This window comes from Dreissena polymorpha, chromosome 14, assembly GCF_020536995.1.
Source record: "Dreissena polymorpha isolate Duluth1 chromosome 14, UMN_Dpol_1.0, whole genome shotgun sequence".
NCBI classification, from domain to species: Eukaryota; Metazoa; Mollusca; class Bivalvia; order Myida; family Dreissenidae; genus Dreissena; species Dreissena polymorpha.
This window is the reverse complement of record NC_068368.1, coordinates 67,801,921-67,820,790: the sequence shown is the minus strand read 5'-3', so window position 1 is coordinate 67,820,790 and position 18,870 is coordinate 67,801,921. Positions and strand designations below refer to the sequence as shown.

The 18,870-nt window shown below is 32.4% G+C and overlaps 2 protein-coding genes across 2 annotated transcripts in view; both read left to right on the top strand.

Moving 5' to 3' along the window:
- Positions 1 to 9,339, top strand: part of LOC127857007 (receptor-type tyrosine-protein phosphatase T-like) — a 137,721-nt gene extending 128,382 nt beyond the window's left edge. The window contains exons 13-20 of the mRNA XM_052393262.1: positions 5,163 to 5,291; positions 5,543 to 5,645; positions 5,768 to 5,844; positions 6,293 to 6,424; positions 6,900 to 7,025; positions 7,466 to 7,617; positions 7,993 to 8,128; positions 8,450 to 9,339. Coding sequence (XP_052249222.1) covers positions 5,163 to 5,291; positions 5,543 to 5,645; positions 5,768 to 5,844; positions 6,293 to 6,424; positions 6,900 to 7,025; positions 7,466 to 7,617; positions 7,993 to 8,128; positions 8,450 to 8,530 — 936 coding nt within the window. The 3' untranslated portion in view covers positions 8,531 to 9,339. The remainder of the gene's footprint in view (positions 1 to 5,162; positions 5,292 to 5,542; positions 5,646 to 5,767; positions 5,845 to 6,292; positions 6,425 to 6,899; positions 7,026 to 7,465; positions 7,618 to 7,992; positions 8,129 to 8,449) is intronic.
- Positions 9,340 to 12,573: 3,234 nt separating this feature from the next.
- LOC127857013 (uncharacterized) lies at positions 12,574 to 16,886 on the top strand. The gene is made up of 4 exons (XM_052393269.1): positions 12,574 to 12,720; positions 13,426 to 13,543; positions 13,961 to 14,025; positions 15,229 to 16,886. Exons 1-4 carry the CDS (start codon positions 12,588 to 12,590, stop codon positions 15,315 to 15,317), a joined length of 405 nt encoding a protein of 134 aa, XP_052249229.1. The 5' UTR covers positions 12,574 to 12,587; the 3' UTR covers positions 15,318 to 16,886.
- Positions 16,887 to 18,870: the final 1,984 nt, after the last annotated feature.

Below are 18,870 nucleotides of genomic sequence, written 5' to 3'. Positions count from 1 at the left end.
ATATGTCAATATTATTTCGAAAAGTAAACGACAGCATCAAAATAGAAATGCAAATAGCTTTAATGAAATGTCTTTCGATATAAGTACTCAAACAACGAGGGTGTTTCTATATGTAGAATGATATAAAGTTCCAATTCATTTCCATCTTCACCTTATCCATTTTTACATTTACAAACTGTTCAATATACTATGTTGCTATGTATAAGTCACGTCATTTCTATTCCACCTGGTTTTAGAAATTTCCCTACGGGCTAACCAGAAGCTATGACGTGGCAAGGCGAACGGAAAACTTGGTTAAAAACAGATATCAGGGCATTTATGCATGTAAGTCGGTGTCTGTCAGTGCAGTTTATGAAACAATTATGGTTACGTATTAACCCATTAATGCCAAATGGACTCTCTCATCCTTCTAAATTGGATCAATTTATTTCCAAAATTACGGATGTATAGTATATGTTTTTCTATATTTAGCATATTTCTTACAGAAATTCGTTTATGCCAACAGCGTAGACACAGATGAGACGCCGCATGATGCGGCGTCTCCTCTGGGTCTACGCTGTTTGCAAAGGCCCTTTTTCTGGACGCTAGGATTAAATGGGTTAAGTAAAAGCATTTTATTATTAAACAAAAATAACGTATACAGTATTACTATTTACATGCATGCACATTGTTTTCACATAATTTAATTATTTTTTGATGATTAAATAGTAACACAAACACAAACTATACTGATTCGCGTCTTCGTTTTACTCTATGTTTGAAAAAGCAATCAAACGTTTAAAACTTCCTACATGGTTTGTACATAAACCTACACGGTAATTTACAAATTCAACTACTACAAAACCCCTTTTTCAACCACTTACTACACTAAGCAGATGGGATTATATTGCTCCCGTTCAGGGCGTTTAACGTTGCTTAACTACATGACGACAAGTCAGAATGCAGTATTGGATTTCCAAACAGAGATCTGTAAGCTTGACTGGTTTCAGATGACGAGACAAGAGTAGAAGTAAAGGGAGGCGACTCGGACTACATCAATGCAAACTTTATTGACGTGAGTTGAAAACTACCTGAACCTTCGCCGTAAAATGTGAACTTCCGAACCTTGTCAATGAAAGACAATCGTTACCGCAAATATTTTTATGATTTAATATGTAATGAAATTTTGATAGTTCATTTCATGCCAAGTCTCGCATAGTAATTGAAGAATACATAGGTTTATAATCTAGCAGAAATTATCCTATATCATAAAACATAAATCATGCATAATTTATGTTTTAACATCCTGTGCGAAATAAGAAAATTAACACAGCGTGACGTTGTCGCAATTCGTGTAACGATGCTATAATTTTAAACGATGCTATAATTTTATGCTTAAATGTATGTATGTTATTTAAGATTGTATACTTTCACCACTAGGTCCTAAATATTTATATTTCACTTCTTTACATTGTTATTGCTTTATTTCAGGGTTACAAGAAGAGGAATGCATATATTGCCTCGCTTGGTATGTAAACACAATGGTGCATAAGTATAATAGAATTGTATTGCGCACCATATCATAGCTATATATTATGTTTACAGCACATATTTACTTGCATTCTATCCCTTTCGCAAGTACAGTTTGAATTATTAATGTTTCTGCCTCCTTATGCCATTAAAATATTACTCTACTATACGTGTCGTAATGATTTTATTCGCATGTTAACCATTTTTACCCCCAATTATTTTATATAGGTTACATCCACGTATATTGTAAGTAATCTTATCACTCTTGACGATTAACAACATCGACTAAAATATATGAGCCGTGCTCTATGAAATGGGGGTTGCGTAAAGTGTCGTGCCAGATTAGCCTGTGCAACTCGCACAGGCTAATCAGGGACGACACTTTCCAATTGTCTGTTACTTTTCACATTTCAAGAAAGTCTCTTCTTATAAAAAAAATGCAGTTTAGGCGAAAGTGTCGTCCCTGATTAGCCTGTGCGGACTGCATAGACTAATCGGGGACAATGCTTTACGCACATGCATTAAACCCCTTTTTCACAGAGCACGGCCCAATTATATATTTCCTAAGCTTTCGATGTTATTTGATTATTACCTGATAAATTTGCATGTTTTTAACGTTCAGTTTATTTCATAAATTCTCCAGGCCCAATGGCGAAGCAGATGGGAGACTTCAGTGTATTCTGGAACATGATCTGGCAACAGAAGGTCGAAACTGTCGTCATGGTTACTAATCTGGACGAAGAGGGGGTAAGTAGATGTCCCATTTGGTACAAATGTAAATGTGTCTTGAAAATCCCCACATGCTCGATCATTGTTAAACTTTATCGAAAAAATATCCTGTACAATTGTTTTTTTTATATTCATATTCGTAATATATAATTCACATGTATCAGTGGTACTATTGTATATATCATTTGAGATATTCTGTTTTGGTGACAAATAGGCCCATCGGGTCGGGTGAAAAACTTATTTGCATAATATATTAATATGTTGTTTTGATATATTGCACATGTCACTAAAATAAACAATTTACTTACTTAATTACTATACAGCAATATTAGGAAAAGAATTGAATTGTTAAAAAAATATTAGAATTTTTATTTGTTAAAATCACTTTTTCTTTTACACATATTACTTAAATATATATGTTATGTCTTGATTCAGGAGTTGTTTTGCGTCAATTAAGGAACTGTAGCACGTTACATACACGCTATTTTTGTATAAAAATATTTTTTACAATAATTATTTAAATTAACTTAAAATCATTTCTTAATCTTAATCGTATTTTAAAAAAAGAACAAGCATGCATATGTGATTGCAGAAGACAAAGTGTGAGAAATATTGGCCAGTAATAGGTGCAACAAAGCTTTATGGGCAAGTGTCTGTTCATATGATGACTGAAGAGGTGTTTGCTGAGTTTACCCGACGTACCTTAAAAATAGCAAAGGTAATGAAACATGAATATGGAAAATAAGATCAGGTAATAATATTTATTTATAAAACATCGGCATTTATATTTAAAACAAGTGCACACACATACACAATCATGGAGTACTTAAGGTAAATACAAGGTAGAATATTGAAAAGTTAAACACACGAACGGATACAATTGAAGGCATACACAATTGTGTTCTCCTTACTGCCATTCACATTTTAAATACAATACGTGAATAAACTGTGCTGTTAATGTAATAAATGCAAAAACGTTGATTGCTACCTGACGAACAGCAGACAGACACTTTTTCAAGCTTATAATTACAACTCAAAATAGACTAAAGCTTCTTTTTTTTAATTAACACATAGTTTTATCCGCTTACTAATGAAGTCATAGTTTCTGTTTTATCTTCTTCGAACGAATTATCGTTAGCGTTCGCGCAAAAAAATAACTTAAGTATTGAGAAATCGATAACGACATTGTTTAACTACCTTTATTATTATACCGTAATACGAATATGCAAATAATCGTTGCATTACCAGGGTAAGAGCGACCGGACCCTTCATCACCTGCATTTCACTGCCTGGCCTGATAGAGGGATTCCAGAAGACGTAACAGCGATCCTGGAGTTCAGACATAGGGTGCTGAAGCAACAAAAACAGTTGGAAGGTCCTACTCTCGTTCATTGCAGGTATATAATAATATTGGTTTGCGATTCAGACGCTTTATATGTGTCCACATAACGGTAGAAATGGATTTGTGTATTGCTTTCAGGACTATTTAGTGTCCAGTAACACATTTGTAACGACAAATATTGATAGACCTAAAACATAAATAAATAAATAAATACTTGTGATCAAAATGTAATTCATAATACTTTTTTCGATATAGACCATCAAATTGATGGGAAATAATATTAACACAGCGTGGTGAAATGGTATGTCTTGTTTTATCAGACTTCATTGCCGGTATACGCCGAATTCAAATGCGAAATACGTTTCCATATAAAGTGCATTTACACATTGATATAATGAATCTTGTTTGGTTTCACTTCAGTAACTGTGAAGGCCGCACGGGGACGAATACCATTTATAATGCGTATTTGATCTCACTTCAGTGCTGGTATAGGTCGAACGGGGACTTACATTGCCCTGGACATTCTTGTACACGAAGGCGAGGCAGAAGGAGCCGTTGACATACAAGGATGTGTGCTGAACATGCGGAGGAACAGGGTCAACATGGTGCAGACAGCGGTACTGAGAAATAATATTATATTTATGTGAAATTAAACTATTAAAAATTACTAAAAGTTATTTTAGCCTCGACTAATTTATGCTGTACATCCCCTTTTCGTTCATGCCAGAGGACTTAATATGTACATGAAATATCGGATCTGGCACGAGTTGTCATATCATACCATATTTTATAAAACGGGTTCAGGAATTTTGACGTTGCAACGTCATTTCAGCAAAATAACAAAAGGCGATTGATCAATAAACGAAAACTAAGCCAATGAAAACGCTTAAAAATGGTGTATTACACATGTGTAATATAAAACAAATGAAATGGTTGTATTACATGGGAAACAGGGTATAGCATGTGATAAATGGATGTACATATATGATGTACATTGATGTGCGATGCTAGGAAATACATTTGTATTTACATATACATATTTAGAGATTACTTCTGAACCAAATATAATGATTTCATCTCCTTCAAACAGGTTTAAACACTTCAGTTTTATTCATTATTATGTGTTCGATACGATTATCAACACTACCGATACCTCGCCTTCAACCCACACACCTTATTTTGGCATAGTAAGTTTTAGTACATATAAGAAACATATTGTATATATGCCAATGAGAATATATCTAATGGTTATAAGGTAGAAATCCGTCCTTTTGCGCTTTAAAACTTAAACATAATCACGTTTGTCGAAATGGACGTAAACGTCTAGAAATCCTACTTTCAGTTTTAAAAGCTGTATCGTTGGAAAAATAATAAATTACTTGCTAACTTGGCTATAGATTTCATGACAATTTTGCACACTTTCAAATTGCGTCTTTATGTATTGATTAACATGTATTTCATTTCAAAGTCAGAGGCAAGGTGTGTGGCTTTAAACTGAAGTCTTCATTACCTTGTGCAGCTAACTATTTCCGTTTCTATGTTTTTCTTGATTGTATATAAGTGACCTTTGTTTTGCAATTAGGAGCAATACGAGTTTCTACACAAGGCTCTAGCGCATGCTCTGACGATGGAGAGCGCCCCGATCTCTGTTCACCAGTTCCAAATGCACGCTACTAGTATGGATCAAAGCGCCAAGCAAAAGCTATTCAAGGTATATACTATTTTATATATAAAAATCATACTTTGGAAAGCCGTATGTATAACCATGTGTGTAGTTCAAAAAGTAAACTTTTAATTTGAACAGTACACGGATGACATGTGATTCGTTAAGTCATAATGTGTTAAATCATAAAATATTTGATAGTCTTCACAATAAAATGATAGACATAATTTGAAATATATATTTTCCAATTCTTAAAGAGTATTTTACATCCAACTGATAACTATTATATTACATTGCAGCAACTTGTCTCCTTTGCCAACAATTTATCAAACGCTGAGATGAAAGCCCTGAAACGCAACACAACTCTGACAAACAAAAACAGAGAGGGTGCCGATATTCCAAGTAAGTATTATGACGCTTATGATATGTTTGTTATAAAAAATCGAACCTCTTATTTAAATATATAAATAAACATGCACAGTGATATGTTTAAAGTTTCAAAACGTTCCTCTGAATCTGTCTAGGCGACGAAAACCGACCCCGCCTCTATCTGCCAGGACGTTCTGACACAAGTGACTATATCAATGCCGTCTACATGGACGTATGTATACTAACAGTTTTACCATGGAATATGTTACCGTTCGAGAAGTACAAACGCGAGCATATGAATTATACAAATATAAAATCAAATAATTTAAGGTGTTTGAATACCAGAAAAGGATGATATGCAGGACACGATTGTTCGGTTTCTATGTAACACTTATAAAACGTACAAACGTCTTTTTTCCGAATATTGATTAAGCGACAATAAACACCCCTGGATTATTTATTTCTTCTATGCATCTAAATATGTTGTTTTCCTGTATTACAATATCAGTAGAAAGTAATCGGCACAGGTCCAAATTATTCATTCGTGTATACGCAATCGAACATTTGCATATCATTAAAGCCCATTGAATGTTAATAATAAGTTTCCTTGAAAATTCGTTCGAACTTTCAGTATTTCTATTTTGAACAGCATCTTAATGGTTCGTAATCACTCATTGTAGAGTTTCAAGGTCAAACGCCGGTATATCGCGGCCCAGTCCCCGTTATCCGTCACCGTTCAAGACTTCCTTACACTGATCTTTCAAGAGAACTGCACGGTGGTAGTGAGCTTCCACGATCTTATAACTGACAAGGTACTGTATTTATTTACTTATTGTTCATACACTTTCAATTGCTTTTTGTTAAATGATTTTCATTTCAATTCTTAATTATATAGTAAGTGCTATGGTGAATGGTTAAGACTTTAACCTGTTTAACATCCCCATTTGTGTTTTTGACATTCAAGGGCGGCGACCCAATTATAAATAAGTTTTGTGTTTTAAAAGAAATCTGTTCATTACTTTTTGTGTTATGAAATTTGTTATGTTTTTTTGTGCATTTTCTTTTGCAAAAAGATTTACTCATAGAGAATAACATTGCTATTATGACATGAATAGAATTCCATATTTTGATAATAAAAAAGGGGATTTATTATATTAGTATATTTCAAGTATACAAAATATATGTGCATAAGAAATTATAACGCTCGTTTACTGTTTTACATACTTACTGTGTGACGATTCTATTATAGAACCGTAAGCTCATGTGATGATATTGGTCGTACTGTAGGTTGGAGTCTTCTATCCGGCGGACAATCAGGTGTTGGTGGTTGGGGACTTCGAGGTGACAACTGACAGGAAAGTTGACAAGAGAGACAACTGGGTGATGCGCACGCTTTCACTTAAATACAAGAAAGTACGAATATAAATTCCATTAGCTTGAACCAAATCAAATATAAAACGAGTAACATATGTTCTTTTGAAGATGAGTGTTTGTTTTCTAATTTGTTTTGTCCAGTCTTTTATAATCCTGTGATCACTTTCATTAAGGTAAGGACTTCATAATTGTGACAGGGGTTTCTCTCCTTACGATGAATCTAGATTTAAAGATAATGTTTATAAAACAATTTACATACAATAAACTATGCAGTTATAAATTATTCATGAAATTTTAATGTGTGTAACAATACCCAAATTTCACACAGATGAAAAATAAAAAATTACCAATATGTACAACATATTTTACACTCACTATTTATTGATGGGATAAAAACAATTTGCGTTCCAAGATAAAGAGCTTTGAAGAGACTTCCGAGGCAGTTAACTAAGTTAAATAAGTCCAATGTTTTCATTAAGGACGGCAGGGTGAAAGCCGTGACCCACATCCAGTACACTGACTGGCCACAGGGTAGCAATGTACCAACATCTCCGGCAAGTTTTATCCATGTCATCCATTTTGTTGGGCAACTTGCAGATGCTTCGAGTGGACCAATTGTTCTACATTGCTTGTACGGCAAACGATTTTCATCTGAAAATTAATCATGCATAGTACGATTAATGCCATTCATTGAAGAAGAGTACTCGAATATATTGATGTTATAGATCTATTTTCCGTGTTATCGACTATTTTGTAAAGTACCGACATGTTTTACATGTTTTATAATATTTGCATAAGAAAAGATATCACATAATTCTTTTGACGTTGAACTTCTGATGAAACTTGTTATAAATAAAGTATCATTATAAAACACCAAACATCAGTGTAAGTTTCGAATGTGTTTTCCCAAACTTAAGTAACTCTTCACAATACCACAATGTGTTTTTATATCCACATGCATGCATACGTTTGGAACTATGTTGTTGTATTGCTTGCTTGTTTGCAGAGACGGCGCGAAACACTGCGGACTGTTCTGTACGGTGTCTAACTTACTTGAGAAGATGGAACTGGAACAGGAAGTCAGTGTGGTGAACGAGGTCAGGAGGGTACAAACAAGGAGGAGGAAGGCCATTGCAAATATAGTAGGTTATCTACAATGTCTGAATGCCGTTAGGTTAGACCGTGAACGTCAAAGATGGTTACAATGTGTTAAGCGATAAACCAATAATAGGAGTTCATTGATTAGCGTTCTGGTATAAATATCATATTTAACCATTTTTGTAATATTAAATGCGCTTTGAAGTATTTAAATTTAAATGATTTAAGATCAATTTAAAAAAAAAATGTTGGAGTAATTAAGTACTTCATGGCAAAATTGTGGGTTAATTTATAGATGACTTATGATTAAATAGTGCACTAAAACATATATTAAACACAGTGGAATTAAGTGTTGTCTTTTTCAGGAACAGTTCAACTTCTGTTACGAGTGCGTCCTGCAACAGATTGGTTCCTCAAATACTTATTCAAACGTTGGAGTGAAGTGAATCACACTATTGCACTGATTAAACAACTTGCGGATTCTCCAATAAAGAATATAGTTTCGATGACCTTCTGTGACACGTTTTATGACAGCAGCTGTAACTGCCTAGAATGTGTTTTCAAAAATGTAGATTTAACACATTATGTATGCATGTTCAGAACAACAAAATAGCATTTCGGACTTAGAAACATATATTTAAAACACAGTTTTTTTTCATAATCATATATTAAAATCGGAAAAATAATAAAGCGTTTTTATGTCGGTTTAAATCAAGAATATGTTTATTTGTAAACTATATACTTTAAATTTCCAATTTAAAAAACCTGGGTGGTGTTTTTTAGCCTGATGTCCCGGGTTCCAACCCCTATTTAGGCAAACGTTGTATGATTTTCGTTTGCTTTGTTGTAATAATTCTGTATAACTTTTTCAAATATTATAGTTTTGTTGGTACATGCACTTACTATTTTTAATACGACAATCTGTAAATAAGTCTCTGATATGTAAAAGCTTGATATTATATTTATTTTACTACCACGTATTGTAAATATTTTAGTTCACCAATTATATTTTTACACATATATTATTTTTTGTAACTTCATTTTAGTATTTCCATTGTGAACATATTATATATATTTTTTCTGTGCAATTTAAAATGAGTATATTTGTTTCACGACGCTTTTCGATAATAAGTATGGTACCTAGCATATATGAAGACTATTGTTGAAGTGAGAAAAACATCTTCGAATCAGTGTGGAGTCTATTAATTATTTAAAGGTAACAACAATCGAAATGCATTTCACATTTTCATAAAGGTATAGGCAAAGAAACAAAAACAATAAGGACAAAGCAAAGAGTGTGTGTTGTTGTAAGATTACATTTTATGAGACTTTTGGTGGTATGTGAAAAATAGTTAAATTAGTAACGATTTCATTCATAATTGAAAAGTAAACGGGATTGAATAGCATAACACAAGTACACGTAGGTATTAAGACACAAAAACAAGATAAACATGGATAAAACAATGGATGTGTTGCATTTAGGTAGTTTTTAATGATTTAGCATAAAATGCGCTGAGCGCGTATCAATTATATATGCGTGGTTCTGTGTTCTGTCGATTATTTCGTCGCGATCAATTGTATAAATCCAAACAAAATACAAAACGATCTATATGTGGCTTGTGTGTTCATTTTTGCGTTCAAACGTAAAATATTTAGCCATTACAATAATACCACTGCGTTTATAACTTGTGCCTTGTTGGAATCAGTTTTGGATAATTAACAGAATGAAATAATTCCAGAATGTATTGTTATGTGTTTTCGCTTTTCTTACATTTTGTAAATAAAGTCGTTAATGTCCATCCAAAACGTTAGAATGTCGTGACAATCTCAGAACACATGAATATTTGTTTCAGAATACATAACTCATATCACATACAATTGACGGAACTAGATTGAGTTGTTTGAGGTCGATATTGTTTGATAAAATATCTATGAAGTTTTTATATTTAGAAGTTTGGTGACAACAGTTCATTTGATTGGTTTTCTGAAGGTGGCTTTTTGGTTAATGTCTGAATTAAAGAGCTTGTTTTTATCAAATTATTCGAAATCTTAAGGATTGTGTATTAGTTTACGTGATTTATAAACAACTTTGCTAAGTTATGTTTTTTGTTAAGCATGTAGTGTGGTTTCGAATAACTGAGCTCTTTTTTATTTAATTCATGTTTCCACTCAACAGGTATGACAATTTTAATTTATTTTATTAAGTCTGTTTTTTCTATTGACTTAAAGATTTATTTTATCTTGAAAAGTGTAAAATTATATTTTTATATTGTGTATATGTATTCAATGTATTTATTACCTTTTTCAAACCATGTTTAATAACGAAATGTGCATTATCTCTTTTCAAACATGAATTATTCTAAATTATTTGTTTCTGCATTGGTAGTCCGCCTTCTTCCGAAGAGACGCTCAGCCAACAACACAGAATTGTTTTAAGAACTCGGATTTTATGTTAAGATCTTTTCCTTCCTGTCATGACAAATTGATTCAAAAAATAACTTTTCGCCATAATTACTAACCCAATTGTTATCTATTCTAATAGATGTTGATTTTGGTTAAAATGATAAATAATTTGTCTTTGAGCGATCTTAGTATATGTCAATATATAACATTTTTGAACCCACCCTCGTCATAATTTTGTACGATGTTTGTTTTCTTAATGGCAACCGTATATTTTTTTTGTCCCAACGAAACGCGAAACATACCAATTAGAGTTTTAGATGAATTTTAAAACACATAATAGATAAACAAGCTTGAATTATAGAAAATAATCAAAACTGTAATTGTTCCAATTAACGATAGCTGCCAACGCGTCCTTGTATTTAAACAAGTTTTCAAAGCATGATTATTTTATTTATATTCGTTAACATTACTTTTACTAGTGTGTTGATAAATCCTTTCCCTGAAGCTGAGGCATGGTTAGAGCTCCATATGAATTGTTTGAGTTTGCAAAACTCATTGGTCAATGTTTAAGGATGTTATATATTTATTTCTATTTAATGTTTGTCGGGATATTAATTCAAACTATTACTTGACTTCATGATTTGCATTTATGTTTCAAACGATATGCATGATTCGTCTGGTATAAAACAGGCCATATCAGAAAAAAGAGACTGTTTTGTTTCACATTATTTGTTTCAATTTGTTTAAAAATGGTCGGCGTTAAAGGATCGCCTTGTCCTACCCCATTTTTTACACTTTTATTTGTAACGCATAATTTTGCATTTTTTTTATAGAATAACAGAACCCATTGAAAAGTATATTTATTAAATCCGGCATGCATAAGGCATTTAAACCTTAATTATTCATGATCGAGACTGTCATGTCAACTATTAAAATCCGGAAAAAATGAGACCGGTTGCGTAAGTTTCACTATTTTTGTTTCAATAATTTAATTTCAAAGTATTTGCTATTCGCCTATGTATATTTACTTTTTAAATTCGAGTTGATTTCTACTGATTATATAACTTATATTAAAAATATATGTTTTGCTATTTGTAATTAGTGTTTAAAATTGAAACGGTCCTCCAGTTATCATGCAGATGGTGTCTTTTCTGTTTCTTGGGTGGTAAGGTTATTATGCTTTGATTTTGCTTATATTTAAATTTTACTTGGTTATTGGTATCTAGAGAAAAAATTAAGGTAGCTTACAACATATTGCTTATTATATGTCGAAATACCTTATACTATACTTTTTACTACACAACATTTATGAATATATCATGTAATAATGTACAACAAGAAGCTAATTTGCATTTATTATTATTTTATTTATTTATTTATTTGATACTTGAGACACGTATTGCTGTTCATAAGTTAAAATAAAAACTGTAATATTATGAAACACTTATTTTCTACATCACCTTTTTCTATTCGCATAATCTGTATTCGATGTTGAACCTTCAAATAAATATTTCCGATCATACATTTCAAACATGTGCTTACTTCCTTGTGTACAGTGTTAAGCGCAAAATAACTGCAACACGTACATGCCTTAAAGTGTCTGTATTTTCATAGTTTTATGTATCGATTTGTTTACAGTTATTAACGACAATCAATGAGCAGTAAAAAATATTTACAAAAATACGACTCCAATATCCGAATAAACTCGTAAACCGGTATATTAAAACCAAAAAAAAAATGATGTGGTAAACTTTAAAAAATAAATATTTATAAAAGTCGAAACTATATTTAGTACAGTCAAGCTTATCATTGAAAACTATCTAATTGCAGGATTGGTTTGAAATTATAGTCTGATAGAGAACAACATCGGTCTATAACATATGTAATACACGATAAATCAACAATGCATGCTCATGACTATGTAGACACATGGGTAATTGTTCGTTCCGAAATTGAAAGTCTTTGTGGTTTCATCAATAATGATATAATTTCCTTTAAATGCAAGATACGCAGTCTTTTCTAATGAAGCGAACGCATTAGTAATGTTTTCTTATTCAATATTAATATTAGAAGTTTAAATAAATTGTACGTGTTCACTGAATGTTTTGTTGTTTTAGTCAAACCAATTCTTTAAAACAAACATTTACGAAGTTACGTGATTGCTGGAGATATACAGTACAAGTTCGACGTGTACCCAACAGAATGTTTACCCGGATTTATACAGAGACATATGGTAAAGAAAATAAGTGTTTTGTCCTTTGTACATTTAAGAGCAAGTTTTATGCATTCCCCTTTAAGGGACAGTCATAAAAAAATAAATGGATTCCGTCTGCCCTTTACGTATATCATACAAAATAAGAAATTTAATAGAAACAAATAAGCGAACTGTAAACACAAAGCCCAAGCGGGCATCAACTATTGAAACACCATGCAAATCAAGTAGACATCGCTTAATCGAACTGCGTTATCATACTTTATATAAAACTCTGTCCAACGTATAGGTATGTATAATACTTAAATTTATCAAGACAAAAAAATAAAAAGGGCCAAGCTAACAGGCCCAATACAAAAAAGTGATTTGTATCTCACAATGCATAAGCTTCTGTCATGATATAGTGAGGTCTATAAGTTAGTTATTATCCCTTCTTATTTAATGGAAGTGTTCTGACGAGCAAAATACCTACAATATCTCAAATATCTAAACATTGCCTGAAATCAAGTATCGACTTAGCCTTCTGAATTGTATTGTGAGTGTCAAACGCGCTCTCGTTACAGATTCAGTTCTAAATGCCGCAGCGTTGTGATGCACATGAAACATCTGCTCGGTTCCATTTAAATCGTCTTTGGCTTATTTCTCTTCTTGTTTTATTATATAAAATCAGTATGGCCTTGGTTAAATTCTGCTTAATGAGCCTAATAAAATCATACCATTTTGTAGACTCAATGGCGAGTGAAGCTGATGATATTGCTCAGTTTACGGCTACAGTAATAGCCGTTGCTACCACCATCGGCGTTGCGATAACATTTCTGAGCATTGTATTATTGGTGTATTTCAGGTAAAGCTATTTTAAATCATTTATTGAAAGCAATAATACTCATAAGAGCGCATTCTTGGCAGTATTGATTCATCGAAATGAAAACAACGACTCTTGAATAAATGAGATACAGATACATTTTGGAGCGTATTACATACTGTCGTTCTTCTTACCTACTTACCTTTAAACGAAAACGTTTGCGTTTTGGATCTATGTTAGCATTCAAGACAGTCATTCGCAGAAATTGTTGATTTAGAATCTTTCGAATTATTGACGTCCACACTCGGATAAGCCTATTTTATATTTCCCCATACTTAAACAAAGATACATTGATAAACTAAATATTGATTAAATTAACTTTATTAATTTAAGAAAGACTTAAAATACAAACCTTTGAATACTACACATCAATTAAGTGCACATATTTTTCATATATAGGATGAGAGAAAACGGAGGAAAAAGAGCAGTCAAAGAGGATGACAGCTACACTAGAATTGACAGTGGTATGGAGAATTTATTCATGTTTGCGTTTTGTATAAGATTCATATGATAAACGAATGTTGCTGTGGTCTTGGGTTGTGGGGGAAAGCCGGAGTATCCGGAGGAAACCAAACGTGTCCGGTATGGTGACCACCTACAAAATTCACATGCTGCCGGGAACGGGACTCGAACCCGGGTCGCTTTGGTGGAGAAACGAAATTACCAACCACTGCGCTAGCGGGATAGCTAATGATTATTGTATTATTATGATTATTATTATTATTATTATTATTATTATTTATTTATTTATTTATTATTATTATTATTATTATTATTATTATTATTATTATTATTATTATTATTATTATTATTATTATTATTATTATGATTATTATTGTATAATAGATAAGTAATCCAATAAATGTAAACGTGTTATACCAGTGAGTAATTCAGACCAATTTTGGTATTTATAAACTTAAAACTATAATTGTTTAATTTTGTGACACATTTTTTTATGACTTTCCGGTTAATCTGTCTAACTATGTCCAATATTTCTTTCGCTCATTTGTCACTGTATATCAATAAATGGAATATGATAAACATATCGAGGACTGAACGGAACACTCTTGTAACTTTTTCTAAAATCATTGTTTAACAATTTCAGTTCCATTTTCCATTGATGCATATGCCTTAATGATACAATGGCCATATTGCTATTAACAAACAATTAAAATGTGTGCAACACAAATAGTGATAAACAGTTACATGCAAATTTTCTATTTTGAATCTTCTTATAATTGTTTCAAAGTGACAAGTGTTAATCATGATGAGTTTTGAGTGATTTTTCGGATAATGAAGTCATAAATATGATGCTGGAATTTAAAATATAGGAAAGGTTATGTTTGTTATTCAACACATTCAAAAATAGCAAATAAACCAAACTGAAATCTAATACAGTTTAAGGTCAGTCAGTTTTAAAAAGCGTATTTGAATTCTGGTTATCACTTATTTTCTTTAAATTTTATAAAGACACTAATTCACGCAGATAAGAAATTTTTACCCATACTATAAAAAGGAGATAAAACAATGTCATGTAATCCCTCTGTATAGAACTGGACAGTTTTACTCATTCAAAAATGTGTCAATATAACCAAAAAATATATATCAGCTCGTACTTATTACTTTCAAAATGATGCTAATGTTGTACCTGATGATGTTACTTACAGATAACCTGACTGAAGCTACTTCGGCGAGATCGAATTACAACCAATTGGCTGACACAAGAGACATTCATACATATGTCGAGCTGAACTAGAATTATTTTGTGGTACACTGAATCTGTATTTCTGCAAAAGCAAGGAAGTTATCAATAAGAAGAATGGAGGCCACAACTTGATTAAACCTTCGATATTTTCCATTACTTTTTGCGACAAAGATTATACTTTTATGGAGTATACATAACACTGCGCAAACATGAGTTTTCTTGTATGTAGTTGTAAAACGATGCTGTTGTAAAAAGGCAATTATGATCAAACAAACGGGAAATATTTTATTTTATAAAGTAACTGCACTCAGTACGAAGTACAACTAGGCATTAGAAACATCGCTCATGAAAAGCTTAAGGACTGCCGTGATATGACATAAACACTGTTGGACACAGCAAAAGAAAAATCCAGCAAACACCTATAGATCCATGCATAACATTAATAGTAAAATCGTAACAAGCCGAACAACAGAATGGACGAAAAATACAATAAATTATAAATGACAAAGTATGAAGATATAGCAGGTCCTTCCATCTTAAGTCAGCGGGTAGACGCTCAGGGTCGCAGTTCAGACGATTGTATGCAACTCTGCCGAAAACGTAATGAGGGTATAAAGGGTTAATATAACGTTTACGCCGCGTTAGTCAAGACACACCTTCCTCCCATCATAAACTAACAATAACAAATAGACCGATGATTTATAAGTTCCTTAATTGTTTAAATATTTTTTCTAAAACTACGGTCAATGCGATAGGTTCAAGTAACACAACGCAGGTTAATGGTATTCGCTTATTTTTTGTTTGTGCCTGACCCATGCACGCAGTGTAAAGAAACGGCTATCCAGAATAGGCAGGCATTGGACACGTTCTCGCTGAGGCTATTTAATTAGTGTCATCTTCTTACACGCAATAACTAAAATATTGAAATATTTTACCACCAAAGTCAGATTATACAATTCCGATAGCAAATCGTATGTTATTATGCCGTTTCTAAATATTTAGTTCAATGCGACCAATACGGGACGCCCCTACATTACATAACAACACCCTCCCCGTCTTTACGAATATGGATAGCCTGCATATAAACAACGAAAATATCAATCGAATCTCAGACAATACGAAATAGTATAATGTATAAATAATTCACACAGCTTCGTTTCGATATTAATGTATTATAATTACTCATAAATAATTGACAAAAAGAGCCTAGTACATGCGCAGTACATTGATTGATCCCATCATCAGACGTGCATTGTCGAAATAAACCCCTGTGGAATAAATTTCCCTCTATTTCGGCAGTGCTGAAGTAGAGCTGTCCGGCGCGGCGGACTGTTATGTGAGGAGGATGGTCATATTACTCGGAATCAACTATTAAGTAATCAGTTTTAGTAAAATCGAATCAGATTAAACAAAACAAACAATTTGATACCAAGATGTAATATATTTGAAACACAAAATGCAACACAAACAGCAAAAAAACAACATTGTTTACAAATATTAAGTGCGCATCCTCATGACGTCATTATTAAGAGGGACTACTTTTTGTATCACGGTTCAGTAGTTAGCAATTGTTTACCTTGTGTATGACTGTTCTTGTCAATGAATGGCTAAAAATCAACACAATGCAATAATAAAATATATTATTTTCATTAAATTGGAAATAAATTGTTCATAAATAAATATTTAAAATATATGAAATGTTTCTTTTTTATTTCATGTATTTTATTAAATAAGTCAGCAGAAAATCAAGTCGTCTGCTTAAGTCTTAAATGTAAATTGTGGTTGAAATAATGAAATAATACACAATCAAGAATTAAAATAAAACTGCAGCAAAACATATTTCATCAAATAAAATAAATTTCGACAACAATGTTCAACCAAGAAACAGGTGATTTTGATGTAGTATGGGGTGGTTTGTTTTCAAATGCTGTGGAATTAAGTTTGGAAGAATTTGAGCAAAAATATGGAATAAATGCACTTCAATTTGATGAGGATTTAACTGAGAATAGTGCCCCTGAGTCAAATTGTGATGATCAAAATAACACAAATGTTACAGTTCAAAATGAAGCCAAACATCTCAACCAATCAATTCCAAATGAATTTAAAAACATATAGCTTTCTGAAGTCCGACAGTACATCACAAAAGAAAAAAAGTTCCAGAGATTTCTACTGACAAAGGGTGAGACCAGGGAAATGCATCAGTTGGATGTCGATTTCCTTGACGAGCAAATTGCAACTTTCATTCTATCCCTGCAACGCGAAGATGGCACAGAGTTTGAGCCGACAAGAATCCAGGCCATCATCAGTAGCCTGGACCGGAAGCTGAAAAGACACAAATACCCTTTTAGCATTATGAATGAGAAAGGGCCACAATTTTCTCTGACAAGAGAAACCTACAATGCTAAAAAGAAAAGCCTGAAAAAGCAGGTAAAAATAACTTTCTTTTTAAAGATGGAAATGCATAATTTTGTTAAATATTTATCAATTTGTATTAAATGTGTAAAAAACATATTATACATATATTTAAAATTAATATAAATTAAAATAAAATATAAGAAGAACATGTGTCGAAAAATTGCGTAGCCAGATATTTAATTCTGAAGTCGAAAATGTCTGTACAGTCGAATTCGCCAGTACGTATGTCATGCATGTACGCTGTGAATCTACATTTAGTTTTACAAATCATTTTAATTTCCTGCAATGATATTTGTTCACACCACACAAGAACACTAACTGCAATCATATGCATTTGGTTTATTGTAGGAAATTATGTACGAAAAATCTTCCGTTTCAATCGGCTCGGGGGGGCTTAGTTTGGCTTTGCTGCATTTTATGAAATTTGTCTTCAATGCATAATTGTTCTTGCCTATTTTGTGTTATTGTAACAAGGCTCGTGGTTCAGATTTTCTAAGCCTCGCAAAATAAACTTCGCTTTATTCGGCACCGACCTAGTATTCTATATATGAATTATATCAAGAGATTGCAGTTGAACAAAGGCAGATTTAAGAATCAATGTATTAGCAAATACATCCAGAACGATGGAACAAAGCAAAACATTACGCAATTGGTTTGTTTATTGTAATGCTCAAATTTAGCTACTATTTTTAACAAGCTTTGAAAACTAGATAGGGTGTCCTGGTTAAGTTTGGATAATTGGAAATCACTTTCCATTCAATTTTTAAAAAATGTTAAGATTGATGCAACCTCCAGATAAAAACTTCAATCATCAGCAAAATAATTGAATTTAGATGATTATTACCTTTGTCTTTAATAACTTTATAAATATGTTGTTCAAACACTTAATAAATATGTTATATTCTGTAAAAAGGGGGGAAGAAACAGATCCTTCATGCTTATGTGTCAAGCGATAATTTGTGAGGAACCCTTTCGATTCATGAATACCTCAGATTTATCTCTAAAAAGTGGTAATAAGAAGATTTAAAAACAAGCACCACAACATCCATGCTATAGACGTGTTGGGAATGTTGTCCTTTTATCGTGAATGTCTCTGCTAGACGTATTTTGACGGATGCCTACCGGTTCTCGCGAGTCAGATTAATAAAATCAAAGTACCGACAGTACTGGTGTGACAATTCTTTTGAAA